This window comes from Triticum aestivum, chromosome 3D, assembly GCF_018294505.1.
Source record: "Triticum aestivum cultivar Chinese Spring chromosome 3D, IWGSC CS RefSeq v2.1, whole genome shotgun sequence".
NCBI lineage: Eukaryota > Viridiplantae > Streptophyta > Magnoliopsida > Poales > Poaceae > Triticum > Triticum aestivum.
In genome coordinates, this window is record NC_057802.1 from 432,763,752 (window position 1) to 432,781,422 (window position 17,671).

The 17,671-nt window shown below is 43.5% G+C and overlaps 2 protein-coding genes across 2 annotated transcripts; one reads left to right on the plus strand and one right to left on the minus strand.

Moving 5' to 3' along the window:
• Positions 1 to 12,872: 12,872 nt before the first annotated feature.
• Positions 12,873 to 13,861, minus strand: LOC123079405 (uncharacterized). Its single transcript, XM_044502175.1, has one exon. It carries the CDS (start codon positions 13,810 to 13,812, stop codon positions 13,099 to 13,101), a length of 714 nt encoding a protein of 237 aa, XP_044358110.1. The 5' UTR covers positions 13,813 to 13,861; the 3' UTR covers positions 12,873 to 13,098.
• Positions 13,862 to 13,973: 112 nt separating this feature from the next.
• On the plus strand, positions 13,974 to 15,695 carry LOC123079404 (pentatricopeptide repeat-containing protein At3g13160, mitochondrial). Its single transcript, XM_044502174.1, has one exon. The coding sequence runs from the start codon at positions 14,049 to 14,051 to the stop codon at positions 15,480 to 15,482; it is 1,434 nt and encodes a 477-aa protein (XP_044358109.1). The 5' UTR covers positions 13,974 to 14,048; the 3' UTR covers positions 15,483 to 15,695.
• Positions 15,696 to 17,671: the final 1,976 nt, after the last annotated feature.

Genomic DNA, 17,671 nt, shown 5'->3' on the forward strand with positions numbered 1-17,671 from the left:
CTGGGTCTCTTCTTTATTATATTTGCCTTTGCGATCTATTTTCCTTTGCTTTTATTTTTAGATCTATTAAACCAAAAATACAAAAATACCTTGCTACACTTTATTTTATTTGGCGTTCGATCTATCAATATTTACAACTCTCTCACGTCCGTTTGCCTATTCCTGGCGCCGTTGCCCGAAAGGGGTTGACAACCCCTTTAACACGTTGGGTTGCGAGTATTTGTTATTTGTGTGCAGGTGCCATTCACGTAGTGTTGCGTGATTCTCCTATTGGTTCGATAGCCTTGGTCTCATCACTGAGGGAAATACCTACTGTTGTTGTGCTGCATCATCCCTTCCTCTTTAGGGAAATACCGACATAGTTCAAGCCAACATCAAAAGGAATTTATGGCGCCGTTGCCGGGGAGACATTATCGACATCTACCAGGTTCTTAATCACAAATCTCATCTCCTCACAATTTACATTATTTGCCATTTGCCTTTCGTTTTCGTCTCCCCCACTTCACAAAAATTTCTCGTTTTATTCGCCCTCTTTTTCGTTCGCCGTTTTCTTGCTGGATCTGTTTTTGTGTGCGTTCTTGTTTGCGTAGTCATGATGCCCCAAAGAAAATATTATGATGTTCCTTACCCCAATATTTTGCTTGAAATTGAGAAAAGTACTAAGGAATATATGACTACACAATTTGAGCATAATAAGTATTTTACTAAAGAACTTAAGGAACACTCCGTTGTGTTGGATGCTATAACAAAGCAACTTGATGATATTAGTAAAGAGGTTTGCAATCTCCAATCTAAGTATGCTTTTGCTAAAAGTTTGCTAGGAAAAATATCCGATACACAAGCTACCCTAGTAAATCAAATGGCCGCTAAACCAATTTCATTAGAAGATAAAAGTGATAAAGATCTTAAAATAATTGGTGTTTCTTCTATTGATTCCTTATTTAGTAAAATTAAAATTGATGATAAAGGGACTGGAGAAGAGTCAACTTTAGTTAGAAGGTGTCCCGATAATTTGGAGGGTGAAAATCTTGTTGACAAAATTGATAAAAGTGGGTTTGAAGAGGTCAAGACTTTAACTAGTGATGTGCCCACTCTTTTGGATTACAAAGACTTTAATTATAATAGTTGCTCTTTGATTGATTTTATTTCTTTGTTGCAATCCAATATAAATTCACCCCATGCCTATGAGCAAAATAAACCTTTTACTAAACATATTGTTGATGCTATGATGAAAGCTTTGGAAGAAAAGTTGGAATTAGAAGTTTCAATTCCTAGAAAATTACATGATGAGTGGGACCTACTATCAAAGTCAAGATTAAAAATTATGAGTGTTTTGCTTTATGTGACTTGGGTGCTAGTGTTTCTACAATTCCGAAATCTTTATGTGATGTGCTTGGTCGTACCGATATTGAAGAGTGTTCTTTAAATTTGCACTTGGCGGATTCTACTATTAAAAAGCCTATGGGAAGAATTAATAATGTTCTTATTCTTGCAAATAGGAATTATGTGCCCACAGATTTTATTTTTCTTGATATTGATTGCAATCCGTCTTGTCCAATTATTCTTGGTAGACCGTTTTTACGCACTATCGGTGCTGTGATTGATATGACAGAAGGCAATATTAAATTTCAATTTCCACTAAGGAAGGGAATGGAACACTTCCCTAGAACAAGAATTATGCCACCTTATGAATCAATCATGAGGGCATCTTATGGATCTAGAACCAAAGATGACAAAACTTAGATCCTTGATTTATGCCTAGCTAAGGGCGTAAAACTATAGCGCTTGTTGGGAGGCAACCCAATGAACAAAATTTATTTTTGCCTTTTGCTTTTTGTTCTTGAGTGTTTGCACAATTATGCTACTGTTATGATTGTGTTTTTTGTGTTTTAATTAGTGTTTGTGCCAAGTAAAGCCTTTAGGATCTTCTTGGGTGATGGTTGTTTGATCTTGCTAAAAAACAGAAACTTGTGCGCTCACGAAAATAATTTTCATAAATCACAAAATCGTGCTTTTGCTCTGAATTTTTTACAAAAGATTGATATACAAATTACCCAGGTTGTCCTAATTTTCAGAATTTTTGGAGTTATAGAAGTATTCAAAGTTTTCAGATTGCTACAGACTGTTCTGTTTTTGACGGATTCTGTTTTCTTTGCGTTGTGTGCTTGTTTTGATGATTCTATGTTTTTCTTTGAAGAGTTTTTGACATAGAAAAGTTGGAATACAGTAGATATAATGCAAGAATAAAATATGAATTGGTTTGCTACAGTACTTATAGTAGTGATTTGCTTTCTTATACTAACGGATCTCACGAAGGTTTTGTTGAGTTTTGTGTGATTGAAGTTTTCAAGTTTTGGGTGATGTTATGATGGATGAAGGAATAAGGAGTAAGAAGAGCCTAAGCTTGGGGATGCCCATGGAATCCCAAGCTATTATCCAAAGAGAAGCAAGCAACTAAGCTTGGGGGTGCCCCGAGTGGCATCCCCTCTTTCTTCTAATGACCATCGATATTTTACTCGAAGCTATATTTTTATTCGTCACATACTATGAGTTTTGCTTGGAGCGTCTTGTATGATATGAGTCTTTGCTTGTTTTGCTTTGTGTTCTAAGTCTTGAATCCTTGCTGGACACACCTATTTGAGATAGCCAAAATTATGCCATGACTTGTTAGAATTGCTCTCTATGCTTCACTTAAATCTTTATGAGCTATGGAATTGCTCTAGTGCTTCACTTATATCTTTTTTAGCACGGTGTGCTTTAGTATTTTTTAAGAAATTCTCTCTTGCTTCACTTAAATTAATATGAGAGAAAGAAATATTATGCTGATGATCTTCACTTATATTTGTTTGAGCTTATCAAAAGCAACACATGAAAATTAGTCCCAAAGTGATAGATATCCAAGAAGGATATAATAAAAACTTTCATGAAGATCATTGGACAAAATAAACTTGATTCCTTGTAATAGTTTTGAGATATGACGATGTGATATGTGAGTCATGTTGATGAGTAATTGTGCTTTAGTAAGAATATTGGTGTTAAGGTTTGTGATTCCCTATGCAAGCACGAAAGTCAATAGTCATGCAATGAAATTATATCCTACTTGTGGTGCATTATTCGGTGTTAATTATGCTTAATGCTCGCTTATGAGATTATTCGTTTCTTGGTTGGTCGCTTCTCAGTCTTTTGCTAGCCTTCATTTTGCACTAAGTATGATCACTACTTGTGCATCCAAAATCCTTTAAACCAGTTTTGCCACATGAGTCCACTATATCTACCTATATGCGGTATTATTTTACCGTTCTAAGCAAATTTGTATGTATCTCTAATTTTCAAAATAAATTTCTCTTTTGTGTGATCGTACCACTCGCGAGGCGGTGAGGGGTGGCCAATATTTTTCATGCTAGATCTGTTATTCTGATGATGAGTGTTTATTCACTTGTCATTGCACGAGAGTAAGGCAAAGGTATTAGGGATGCCCAGTCCCGAAATGAAAAATGAATTTACTTTATGTTGTCAAATAATAAATTCCTTGGAAAGTGTTGGTATGGAGGGCAACCGTGGATTCGGCTAGCCATGGAAAGTGAAAGTATGGTGGAAAAAGGAATAAACTTTATTTTCTGTTTGGGAACCGCCTCTGATATATCTAGCATGGAAAGTGTTGGGAGCTCTAAGTCATTTTTGTTGGTGGGAAAAGTATGCCTCTCAAAATGTTTTATCTCTCAATTTTTGCTTTGAGCTCTCGCACCTCTACAAATCCCTACTTCCCTCTACGAAGGGCCTTTTTTTCTTTATGCAATTTTTATTTTTAATTTGAGTCTCCATCTTCTCTTATAAAGCACCAACTAGGAGGCACTATGGTCGTACTTAAGCATCGGGTGTAGCTAATATGCGAGTGTGTTTCATGAATGGATCAATGATTGAGCATGATGGGCTAGGGATAACTTATTTTAGCGTTGATATTTTGAGAGACATGGTTGCTTGTTGATATGCTTGAGTATTAAGTCTCATGTCAAAACTAGACTATTGCTTTAAACCATATAAAATTCATGCTATAAAGAAAAGAATATGAGATGACATGTTACGCAACATTCCACATCAAAAATTCTGTTTTTATCATTTACCTACTCGAGGACGAGCAGGAATTAAGCTTGGGGATGCTGATACGTCTCCAACGTATCTATAATTTTTGATTGTTCAATGCTGTTATATTATCATTCTTGGAAGTTTTACAATCATTTTATAGTCATTTATATCATTTTTGGTACTAACACTACTAGGAAAATGGCTATAGATGATATGGACACTAATGGCGCACCAGACATGTGGTGCGCCACTACTATATAGCAGTGGCACACCATGTGTTGGTGCGCCATTAGTGTTCAACTACTAATGGCGCACCACATCCAGGGTGCGCCACTAGTAACAAATTTTTTTCAAAACTAGTAATGGCGCACCAGGGGATAGTGCGCCATTACTAGTTAAACTAGTAATGGCGCACCACATCCACGGTGCGCCACTAGTAAAAATTTTCAAATTTTTTTTTATTTTTTTTCAAAACTACTAATGGTGCACCGTGTGTGTGGTGCGCCATTACTAGTTCACGGTGCGCCATTAGTAACTTGCCCCAAAAATTCCACCGAATGCACCCCCCCCCCCGCGTGGACCGCCTTTTCAGTTTTAGAAAAAATAAAAGAAAATGATGAAAATGTCAAAAATAAAAGAAAATAAGTTTCCCATGTGATATGTGGTCTACTTGTTGGGAAAATTTACAAATATGAATTTCGACTTTATTTGCAAAATCTCTCTGGAATTTGTAAAATGGGCATAACTTTTGTATACGAACTCGGATTAAAAAGTTTTTTATATGAAAAATCATCTACTCGAAAAGATACATCCGAATTTAACTGGGGAACCCCGTTAATCATTTTCAGAATCCTCAAAAATCTAACAGAAAAAAGTTACGGGGCTTTTAAGATCCGGAGAGGCAAAAAAATTCAAAAAAAAACAAACTCAGTAATGGCGCACCTGCCCATGGTGCGCCATTACTATCTTCCCGCCTTCAAAATTCAAACTATATCAAAAAAATAAAAATAAAAGTTAGTAATGGCGCACCTGCCCACGGTGCGCCATTACTATCTTCCCGCCTTCAAAATTAAAAATAAATCAAAAAAATAAAAAAAAGTTAGTAATGGCGCACCTGCCCACGATGCGCCATTACTATGCCGTATATATGGCTGGGCGGGATCCTCTCCTCCTTACCTCTTCATTGTTCTCCACTCCACCTCTCCTCCACTCCATCTCCTCCTCTCCTCACTCCATCTCCCCTTGTCTCCTCCACCATACTCCCCTCCTCCTCTCCGGCGACCTCCTCCTCCTCCTCTCCGGCGACCCCTCCTCCTCCTCTCCGGCGACCTCCTCCTCCCTCCTCTCCTCCCCTCCCCTCACGGTTTCTCCTCCCTCCTCTCCGGCCATCTCCTCCTCCCTCCTCTCCGGTGATCTCCTCCTCCCTCCTCTCCGGTGAGCTCCTCCTCTCCTCTCCTCCCCTTCCCTCATGGTTTCTCCTTCCTCCTCTCCGATGCTCCGGTGAACTCCTCTCCGGCGACCTCCTCCTCCTCTCCGGCGATGTAGGCGAGCGCCTCTCCGGTGACCTCCTCCTCCTCCTCTCCGGTGACCTCGGCCCTCCTCTCCGGCGAACTCCTCTCCGGCAAAAGAACACATCAAAAGAACGTACAAGATCCAAAAACGAGAACAAAATTTGAAAAAATATCGTGCAAAAAAAGAGCAAAAAATGGGCAAAAAAAATCGCGATCCAGATCCAAATTCAAAATTCAAAAATAGCAATGGCGCATCACCCCACAGTGCGCCATTAGTATGGCAAAGCACATGTGTAAATATCGCCCCCTGGGAGGCACACTAATGGCGCATGTTGGTCTATACTAATGGCGCACGGCGTGATGCGCCATTAGTATACCAGATACTAATGGCGCACCAGTGGTGTAGTGGCGCACCAGTAGTGCGCCATTAGTAGGCAAAACTGGTGCGCCACTAGTAGGCCTTTTCCTAGTAGTGTAACCTATTGACATAGTGCCAAGTGCCAGTTGCTGTTTTCTGCATGTTTTTTACATCGCATGAAATCAATACCAAACGGAGTCCAAACGCAGCGAAACTTTTTATGGATTTTTTGGACCAGAAGACATCCGGTGGGCCGGAGAAGCGCCTGGGGGGTGCTCCGAGGGGAGCACAACCCACCAGGGCGCTCCTGGAGGCCCAGGCGCGCCCCGGTTGGTTGTGCCCACCTCGGGTGCCCCCTGAACCGCCTCTTTGCTCTATAAATACCCCAATATTCCAGAAACCCTAGGGGAGTCGACGAAAATCAATTCCAGCCGCCGCAGAGTCCAGAACCACCAGATCCAATCTAGACACCATCACGGAGGGGGTTCATCATGCCTATTGGTGCCTCTTCGATGATGTGTGAGTAGTTGTTTGTAGACCTACAGGTTCGTAGTTAGTAGCTAGATGGCTTCCTCTCTCTCTTTTGATTCTCAATACAATGGTTCTTGGAGATCCATATGATGTAACTCTTTTTGCGGTGTGTTTGTTGGGATCCGATGAACTTTGAGTTCATGATAAGATCTATCTTTTTATCCATGAAAGTTATTTGAGTCTTCTTTGAATCTCTTATATGCATGATTGCTTATAGCCTCATATTTCTTCTCCGATATTTGGGTTTTGTTTGGCCAACTTGATCTATTTATCTTGCAATGGGAAGAGGTTCTTTGTGATGGGTTCGATCTTACGGTGCTTGATCCCAGTGACAGAAGGGGAACCGACACGTATGTATCGTTGCCATTAAGGATAAAACGATGGGGTCTATTTCTACATAAATAGATCTTGTCTACATCATGTCATCGTTCTTATTGCATTACTCTGTTTCTCCATGAACTTAATACACTAAATGCATGCTGGATAGCGGTCGATGTGTGGAGTAATAGTAGTAGATGCAGGCAGGAGTCGGTCTACTAATCTTGGACGTGATGCCTATATAATGATCATTGCCTGGATATCATCATGATTATTTGAAGTTCTATCAATTGCCCAACAGTAATTTGTTCACCCACCGTTTGCTATTTTTCTCGAGAGAAGCCACTAGTGAAACCTACGGGCCCCGGGTCTCTTCTTTATTATATTTGCCTTTGCGAGCTATTTTCCTTTGCTTTTATTTTCAGATCTATTAAACCAAAAATACAAAAATACCTTGCTGCACTTTATTTTATTTGGCGTTCGATCTATCAATATTTATAACTCTCTCACGTCCGTTTGCCTATTTCTGGCGTCGTTGCCCGAAAGGGATTGACAACCCCTTTAACACGTCAGGTTGCGAGTATTTGTTATTTGTGTGCAGGTGCCGTTCATGTAGTGTTGCGTGATTCTCCTAGTGGTTCGATAACCTTGGTCTCGTCACTGAGGGAAATACCTACCATTGTTGTGCTGCATCATCCCTTCCTCTTTGGGGAAATACCGACGTAGTTCAAGCTCAACATCATGCCCCGAGTGGCATCCCCTCTTTCTTCTAACGACCATCGGTATTTTACTTGGAGCTATATTTTTATTCCTCACATATCATGAGTTTTGCTTGGAGCGTCTTGTATGATATGAGTCTTTGCTTGTTTTGATTTTCATTTTAAGTCATGAATCCTTGCTGGACACACCTATTTGAGGGAGCCAAAATTATGCTATGACTTGTTAGAATTGTTCTCTATGCTTCACTTAAATCTTTATGAGCTATGGAATTGCCCTAGTGCTTCACTTACATCTTTTTTAGCACGGTGTGCTTTATTATGTTTGAAGAAATGCTCTCATGCTTCACTTAGATTTATTTGAGAGTTAGTAAATTTTTTAAGAAATTCTCTCTTGCTTCACTTAGATTATTTTGAGAGAAGAAAATTTTTATGCTCATGTTCTTCACTTAGATTTGATTGAGCTATCAAAAGCAACATATGAAATTAGTCCCAAAGTGATAGATATTCAAGAAGGATATAATAAAAACTTTCATGAAAATCATTGGACAAAATAAACTTGATTCCTTGTAATAGTTTTGAGATATGACGATGTGATATGTGAGTCATGTTGATGAGTAATTGTGCTTTAGTAAGAATATTGATGTTATGGTTTGTGATTCCCTATGCAAGCACGAAAGTCAATAGTTATGCAATGAAATTATATCCTACTTGTGGTGCATTATTCGGTGTTAGTTATGCTTAATGCTCGCTTATGAGATTTTTTGTTTCTTGGTTGGATGCTTCCCAATCTTTTGCTAGCCTTCATTTGCACTAAGTATGATCACTACTTATGCATCCAAAATCCTTAAACCCAGTTTTGCCATATGAGTCCACTATACCTACCTATATGCGGTATTTCCATGTTGTTCTAAGCAAATTTGTATGTGCCATCTCTAATTTTCAAAATTAATTTCCTTTTTGTGTGCTCGTACCGCTCATGAAACGGTAGGGGGTGGCTGATATTTTTCCATGCTAGATGTGTTATTCTCAAGATGAGTGTTTATTCACTTGTCATTGCACGAGAGTACGGCAAAGGTATTAGGGATGCCCAGTCCTGAAATAAAAAATGAATTTACTTTATGTTGTCAAATAATAAATTCCTTGGAAAGTGTTGGTATGGACGGCACCCGTGGATGCGGTTAGCCGTGGAATGTGAAAGTATGATGGAAAAAGGAATAAACTTTATTTTCTGTTTGGGAACTGCCTATGATATATCTAGCATGGAAAGTATTGGGAACTACTCGATCGTTTTCGTTGACAGGAAAAGCATGCCACCCAAAATGTTTTATCTCTACTTTTTTCGCTTTGAGCTCTGGCACCTCTACAAATCCCTACTCCCCCCTGCGAAGGGCCTTTCTTTTACTTTATGCAAAAAAAAATTGAGTCTCCATCTTCTCTTATAAAGCACCAACTAAGAGGCACTATGATCGTACTTGAGCATTGGATGTAGCTAACATGCGAGTGTGTTTCATGAATGGATCAATGATTGAGCATAATGGGCTAGGGATAACTTGATTTAGTGTTGATATTTTGAAAGACATGGTTGCTTGTTGATATGCTTGAGTATTGAAATCTTCATGTCAAAACTAGACTATTGCTTTGAATCATATAAATGTCCAAATGTCCATGCTACAAAGAAAAGAATATGTGATGAACATGTTAGGCAGCATTCCACATCAAAAATTCCGTTTTTATCATTTACCTACTCGAGGACGAGCATGAATTAAGCTTGGGGATGCTGATACGTCTCCAACGTATCTATAATTTTTTACTGTTCCATGCTGTTATATTATCATTTCCTGGATGTTTTACAATCATTTTATAGCAACTTTATATCATTTTTTGGGGCTAACCTATTGACATAGTGCCTAGGGCCAGTTGCTGTTTTTGCTTGTTTTTTACTTCGCAAGAAATCAATACCAAACGGAGTCCAAACGCAGCGAATTTTTTTTTTGTGATTTGTTTTTGACCAGAAGACACCAGATGGGCCAAAGAAGTACCAGAGGGGTGCCCCGAGGGGGAGGCACGCCCTGGTGGGTTGTGCCCCCCTCAGTGGCCTCCCGGACCGCCTCTTTGCTCTATAAATACCCCAATATTCCAGAAAGCCTAGGGGAGTCGACGAAAATCAATTCCAGCTGACGCAAGTTCCAGAAACCACAGATCCAATCTAGACACCATCATGGAGGGGTTCATCATCCTCATTGGTGCCTCTCCGATGATGTGTGAGTAGTTCATTGTAGACCTATGGGTCCGTAGTTAGTAGCTAGATGGCTTCCTCTCTCTCATTTGATTCTCAATGCAATGGTCTCTTGGAGATCTATTTGATGTAACTCTTTTTGTGGTGTGTTTGTTGGGATCCGATGAACTTTGAGTTTATGATTAGATATATGTTTTTATCCATGAAAGTTATTTGAGTCTTTTGATCTCTTATATGCATGATTACTTATAGCCTCGTATTTCTTCTTTTAATCTTTGGTTTAGTTAGGTCGACTAGATCGATTTTTTTGCCATGGGAAGAGGTGCTTTGTGATGGGTTCGATCTTACGGTGCTTGATCCCAGTGACAGAAGGGGAACCGACACGTATGTATCGCTGCCATTAAGGTTAACAACATGGGGTCTATTTCTACATAAATATATCTTGTCTACATCATGTCATCGTTCTTATTGCATTACTCCGTTTCTCCATGAACTTAATACACTAGATGCATGCTGGATAGCGGTCGATGTATGGAGTAATAGTAGTAGATGCAGGCAGGAGTCGGTCTACTAATCTTGGACGTGATGCCTATATAATGATCATTGCCTGGATATCGCCATGATTATTCGAAGTTCTATCAATTGCCCAACAGTAATTTGTTTACCCATCGTATGCTATTTTTCTCGAGAGAAGCCACTAGTGAAATCTACGGCCCTCTTATTTATTATATTTGCCTTCGAGATCTATTTTTATTTGCTTTTATTTTCCGATTTATTAATCCAAAATCACAAAAATACCTTGCTGCAATTTTTATTTATTTATTCCATCTCGTGTTCCCGCGAGATCTATTTATCCGATCTACTACAATTTTACCTATCCTTTTACCCGTGAGGGATTGACAACCCCTCTCTTACGTCGGGTTGCAAGTATTTGTTCTTTGTGTGCAGGAGCTATTTACGTGGTGTTGCGTAGTTCTCCTACTGGTTCGATAACCTTGGTCTCATCACCGAGGGAAATACCTACAGTTGTTGTGCTCCATCATCTCTTCCTCTTTGGGGAAATACCGACGTAGTTCAAGCGACATCACCGCACACGGCTAACAATTGATCCGGGGTGTGCTAGGCGCCCCCTCCCACATATATAAGTGGGAGGGGGAGGGGAGGCAGCTTGGCGCACCACATAGGTGGCCGGCCGGCCCTAGGGCTCCTGCCCTGGTCGCCCCCTGCCATGTATTCCCAAGGGGGAAGGAAAGAAGGGGGGAGGGAAGGAAGTGGGAATCCTAATCCACACTTTCCTTTCCCTCCCCCCTTTCCTTCTCCTCCTTAGGCTGGCCTGCTATGGGGGGCGCACCAGCCCCTTGTGGCTGGTGCGTTTCCTCTCTTGGCCCATAAGGCCCATATCTTTGTCGGGGGTGCCCGAAACTCCTTTCCGGTGACCCGATAAGTACCCGGTGCCCTCTGAAACACTTCCGGTGTCCGAACACTATCGTCCTATATATCAATCTTCACCTCTCGACCATTTTGAGACTCCTCTTCATGTCCGTGATCTCATCCGGGACTCCGAACAACATTCGGTCACTAAATCACATAACTCATATAATACTATATCGTCAACGAACGTTAATTAAGTGTGCAGACCCTACGGGTTCGAGAACTATGTAGACATGACCGAGACACCTCTCCGGTCAATAACCAATAGTGGAACCTGGATGCCCATATTGGCTCCTACATATTCTACAAAGATCTTTATCGGTTGAACCGTTATGACAACATACGTAACTCCCTTTGTCCATCGGTATGTTACTTGCCCGAGATTCGATCGTCGGTATCTTCATACCTAGTTCAATCTCGTTACCGGCAAGTCTCTTTACTCATTCCATAATACATCACCTCGTGACTAACTCCTTAGTCGTTTGCTTGCAAGCTTATGATGTGTATTACCGAGAGGGCCCAGAGATACCTCTTCGATACTCGGAGTGACAAATCCTAATCTCGATCTATGCCAACTCAACAAACACCTTCGGAAATACCTGTAGAGCATCTTTATGATCACCCAGTTACGTTGTGACGTTTGATAGCACACAAGGTATTCCTCCGGTATCCGGGAGTTGCATAATCTCATAGTTGAAGGAACATGTATTTGACACGAAGAAAGCAATAGCATTAAAACTGAACGATCATTATGCTAACCTAACGGATGGGTCTTGTCCATCACATCATTCTCCTAATGATGTGATCCCATAATCAAATGACAACACATGTCCATGGTTAGGAAACCTTAACCATCTTTGATCAACGAGCTAGTCTAGTAGAGGCTTACTAGGGACACGGTGTTTGTTTATGTATTCACACATGTATTTAAGTTTCTGATCAATACAATTCTAGCATGAATAATAAACCTTTATCATGAATAAAGAAATATAAAATAACAACTTTATTATTGCCTCCAGGGCATATTTCCTTCAGTTTGTAGGTGCCAACGCTCTAGCAGCGAAAGGTGATGGTACGATGACTGCAACTCGTGAGGCTATTGCTGCAGTCTCGTACCTTGAGATTATTTATTCTATTTGCAGTTCGCCCTCTTTTGTAACGAACAGAACTTTAAAAACATTCTAATTGTAATATTTAGCACTTTATGATATTTGTAAATCACTTTGGTGCTCGTATTTGACCAGTTGTTGTACGAAAGAACAAAGTGTAAACAATTCATAAAAAAAATCTGTCTAAGGGTAGCACAAACATTTTAGCACACAACTTAGGGCCACAATCTCAAACTGCAATCTTAGAAAAGAACTGGACGACAGATTCTTGCAGAATTTCCTAGAATCTTGTTGATTCTGCAGAATCATGCGCAAAAAGAACATGCCCCCTCACCTGCCTCGTTTATGGAGTTAGGTGGTTACTACGTGTATTTACAAAATGCATGTAACATCTTTCGTTTACACCGTAAATTGGTAACAGACAGAAATATTCAAAACAAACACCTCCTTAATTTTATGAGGCACGTCCCTCGCCTTTTCATGTCTCTCTATTCCACATAGGCGAAATTGCCATAAGCGGTCTATAAGCGTACTATTGTACTGCTCTGAAGCCCCAACTACATCATCCAATACAAAAGGGCTGAGTATGTAGTTTCATTTTTTGTTCATTCGCCCATATCAACATAGCATTGCAGTACATACCAAGCACGTGTCCATATGTAGTTTCATTTTTTGTTCATTCGCCGTACTTACACGTCCACTACTGAATACTCAAGCATCGCAACTAAAAGTTCATCAAGCAACCCTATATGCATGCTCTTTGATATTGAACCTATAAATTGTCCAAAAGAAACAAATGGAATCAATGGCGCTTCGCGTTGGTGCTGAGGATTACTATGCTGGCCACAGACCCATCCAAGGTAGCATTCCTCACATCGACGAGGCGTGAATTTCTGAAAAGGGAGGCGACGACGGAGAGGTTGACGTGCCGGTCGACGGCAATCGCGATCGCGCCACCACGGCGGACGGTGCGCTCGATCTCAGACGCGAACCTGGACGGGAAGAGCGCGCCGGTGAACGCCGCCGGGTCGTTGGAGATCACGAGGTCGAAGGCGTCATCGAAGAACGGGAGGTTGTGCGGGTCCGCACGGCGCACGAGGGGAGGGAAGTCAACGAGATCAACGCCGGTGACGTCCCCCACGCCGGCCCCGCGGAGCGCGTCGACCGCTTGCCCCACGCCGGCGGCGAGGCAGAGAACGCGGGAGGAGCCGCGGAGGAGGCGCAGCCGACGGAGCGGATCGATGACCGAAGCGGAGAGGGCCGCGTTGTGCCGCCGCCAGCGCGGGGAGGACCGGAGCTTGGCCAGGCGGATGTCGGGGTCGACCACGCGGCGGGATGCGGCGTCGCAGGAGGTGCGGGGCAAGGGCGCCATCGACAGCGAGAGGGAGGAATGGGCGAGCGAGCCGCCGGAGCAGGAGGTGGACGGGTGGCGGAACAGGTGCAGCAGGGCGGCGGTGGCCACGGCCGCCAGGGCGATCGCCACGCGGTTCAGCAGCCGCCGGACGTGCCTGTCCATTGCCGGCGCGGGTCGGTGGACCCAGCGCCACCTCCGGGTAATGGACCGGCCTGTGTATTCGAGGTTTTTTCTTTGTGATTCGGCTGGGCTGGGCTGGGCTGGGAAACGGTCAGACGGGCCAACATTTTGATGGCCTAATTAAGAAGCACAGCATCGAAATGAGCCGGCAAAACCCTCCTTCGCCCATTCATTCCCCACTCCTCTCGCCCCAAACCCCCACCGTCCGCCGCCTTCCCATGGCCACCACCGCCGCGGCGGCCGCCGCCGCCACTGCCACCGCCTCCACCCGGGCGAACAGCCTCTCCCGCATCTTCTCCTCCTCCTCGCCAACGGTAAAACCACCCAAGCACAATCCCAACACCAAGAGCACGCCGAAGCCGAAGCCGACGCCGAAACCGCCCGCCGCCGACGCTGGCTCCATCGCGGACGAGAAGCCCCCGAAGCCCCTCGGCGCACGGCCCGCCGCCAAAGGTGATTCCGACGGGAAGCACAAGATCCCGAAGCCCCTTGGCCTTCTCGTCAAGGCCCTCATCCGGCAGCGCGACCCTGACAAGCTGATCTCCGGGTTCATCCAAGCGTCAACCGTGTCGTCGCGCTTCCGCGACCGGTACCGCGTGTTCGAGGTAGCGGTGAGCCGCCTCGCTTCCCTCGGCCGCCAAGACGGCATCGAGGCCATCATCGAAGCGCAGTTGCCCTTCCTCGAGGCCTCAGCCGAGGGATTCGCCACGCGCCTCATCCGCCTCTACGGCCGTGCCTCCATGCCATCCCACGCGGCCGCAACCTTCCATAAGCTTCCCGCGCAGCATAAATCCAACATGACATTCAACTCCCTTCTTTCCTGTTACGCCGATGCCGGAGATTTTGACGGGCTCACTACTGCATTCCAGGAGATCCCAGCCACTTACCCCTCGATTGTTCCCACAGTGTACTCTTACAATGTACTCATCCACGCATTGTGCCAGAAGCCAGACATCTCAGCTGCTCTTGAGACTGTCCTTCTCATGGAGAAGCGCGGTGTTTCACCTGACATTATTACTTTCAACACGCTGTTGAATGGGTTTTGCAACAATGTCGGCGTGGATGAAGCAGAGACAGTATGGGAGATGATCAAGGAGAGGAATTTGGAGCCCGACGCCAAATGCTACAATGCCAAGCTGCGGGGTTTGGTTGCAGAAGGGAGGATTGATGATGCAGCTGCCGTGCTTGAGGGATTGGAGAAGGATGGGCCAAAACCTGATACAGTATCCTACAATGAGTTGATTCGAGGATATTGCAAAGCGGGGAAGTTACAGGAGGCCAAGAAGCTGTATGATGATTTGGTAAAAAATGAGTGTGCCCCAAATAAGGGAACATATGAGACTCTCCTGCCACACCTTCTGCAGGCTGGAGAGCTGGATTGTGCACTGACGTACTGTTATAAAATCTTTAGTCATAAAAGGAACCTCAGAGTGGAGTGTGGTGTGCTGCAGGATGTAGTGAATGCATTGGTAGATGTATGGAGGGTGGAGGAGGCTGCCAAGATTGTTGTGCTCAGGCGGAAGAAGTACTACCCCCGAAAGGGTTTGAGGATGCCTGATAGTGCAAAAGACAGTCAATTAAGAGCTGAAACTAATGACGAAGAAGCAATATCAGAAGAAGAGTGTGAAGTGGAACACGAGACTGAAAAATAAAATTCATAGGTCAGGCTTTTACTGATGCATGCCAAATTTCACCATGGCCTGTTTTACTCTGTTGGCATGATAGAACAAAAAGTGCAAGTTAAAGTAGTGGTTAAACTAGTTTAATAAGGTATTGGTTAAGCTTGCCCTGTGCTGTGCTGCTTATTGAACATCTTTCTATTCGTTTTAGAAGAGATCCACAGAAGTCTTATTTCTTATCTGCAATGACTTGCTTGTGCTGATTTTCCTCATTGCATCAATTTCTTTTTATGGATCTAATATTAGTGTCTGGAAACATCCTCCAGAAGTTGTGTACTTTATGGATACATTTATTTTCTAGACATTGATGATTCAACTGTTACGTCTGCAATGAAGGTAAACACATGCCTCCCACTTTTTTTGATTCTTATTGTTTATTTTAGTATTCCTGTTTGAAGCATGGACAATGCAAATGTTATGACATACATGAAGTTAAAAGGCCTTTGATCAATGATCAGCTTCGATAGTAGGTTGTCAGGTTACTAGTTAGCCAAACTAGAGGTGAATAGTTGTAGGCTTGTAGCTCCATTCCAAAATGGATTCGTTGCATCGTCAAGTACTCCCCTCCGATCCATATTAGTTGTCGCTGAAATGGATGTATCTAGACGTATTTCAGTGCTAGATACATCTGTTCGAGCGACAACTATGATTAATCAGAAGGAGTACTATTTTCATTTGCTGTAGTGAGCTTTGTCTTTCTCCTTTTTTGAAATGATCTTCATATTTGATCATATATAACGGGTTAGTAGAGTTGTAAACCAAACAAGGAAGAACTGTATGAATTAGAATAGTAGGTGAACTAGTGATTTCTCACAATTCAGATTCTTGCTTCCTAAGAAGATGGTAGGAGCGGACCTCCTTTAATTACGAGGTAGTAGAGTTGTAAACCAAACAAGGAAGAACTGTATGAATTAGGATAGTAGGTGAACTAGTGGTTTCTCACAGTTTAGATTCTTTTTCGAAACGGAGGCAAAAGATTTGCCTCATCGATTAATTAAGAAGAGAATTGCCCAGTTAATTTTTGGAAAACCGGGCGAAAACCGATACAAACAACCCAAAGGCGTACTACTCACACAACAGGAAACACCGTGACCACACATATGGCCCTCCCAATGCACCACAACCAGAACCCTCGACACTTGTAGTACAACACAACGGAGCTTCACACAAGAACACCGACCACGATAAAAACGAAGTCTCCTCCATCATGAAATCGCGGGTGCCTTCGCAATGACACCACCCTTCCTGCTTTTGTTTCTCTTTGCTTTCTCCCTAGTGGGTTTCTTCTTGACGGGGCAACCACTTGTGTTGCCATATCCAGGCTGATCAGCCACCCATTTGTCAAGAAAGTCATAGAACTCATTGTACTTCTTGATGTAGTTGTCATCAACAAAGGGGCTCCCACTAGGGGCAGGCACCAACAAACTGGTCGCATCAACATCACCAACCCGAGGAACCCCCAACACAACATCCTCCACCACAGGAACCATCGACACACTGGACTTCGGCGCCTCCAGTTGCCCACATGACAGAGGCAAAACATGCCCCTCACACAAGGTCATCGACGAGTCCACTTCCAACCGCTCCAAGGACAGAGGCGAAGCAGGGCTCAAACATATATCCCGAAGCTCAGGCATAAGCTGTAACACCTGAGCCGCAAGCACGGCGATGGACTCGCCCACAGCAGCAGGCACAACGGACGAAGCAGACATCAACGATGAATTGTCCCGAACACGAGGGGAGAAAAAACCATAGGGCTCTGCCCCTCCGTCCTCCGTGGAGCCAACATGAAGCTGTGGAGTCTGCGTGGCCAGAAACGTAGCCGACACAAAGGAGAGCCTGCTCAACGCAGCCTCCGCCCGCTCCAGGAAGCTCTCGATTCGTGTCTGCCAGCCTTGAAGCAACTCGGTCTGATCAGCCAGAGCGGTCCGAAGCACCGCAATGGATGGGGATGCCGGACTAGCGGAATCAGAAACCACAGACACCCAAGATCCACGGCGAAGCGCAATGGAAGGGGGTGTGGATTTTAATTGGGCCTCTCTTGGAGTAGGAGGTTGACAATGTTGGGTGCTGAGACGAGAGACAGGCGGGACGGCAAGACATGCCAGCGAGCTGAGAGGACGCCATGGGTTGCGGCAGTCACGAGCACGATGGCCATTCTC

Bases quoted from the DNA above. Each gene is read 5' to 3' on its own strand.
- LOC123079405 (XM_044502175.1), bottom strand. From the start codon at position 13,812: ATGGACAGGCACGTCCGGCGGCTGCTGAACCGCGTGGCGATCGCCCTG.
- LOC123079404 (XM_044502174.1), top strand. From the start codon at position 14,049: ATGGCCACCACCGCCGCGGCGGCCGCCGCCGCCACTGCCACCGCCTCC.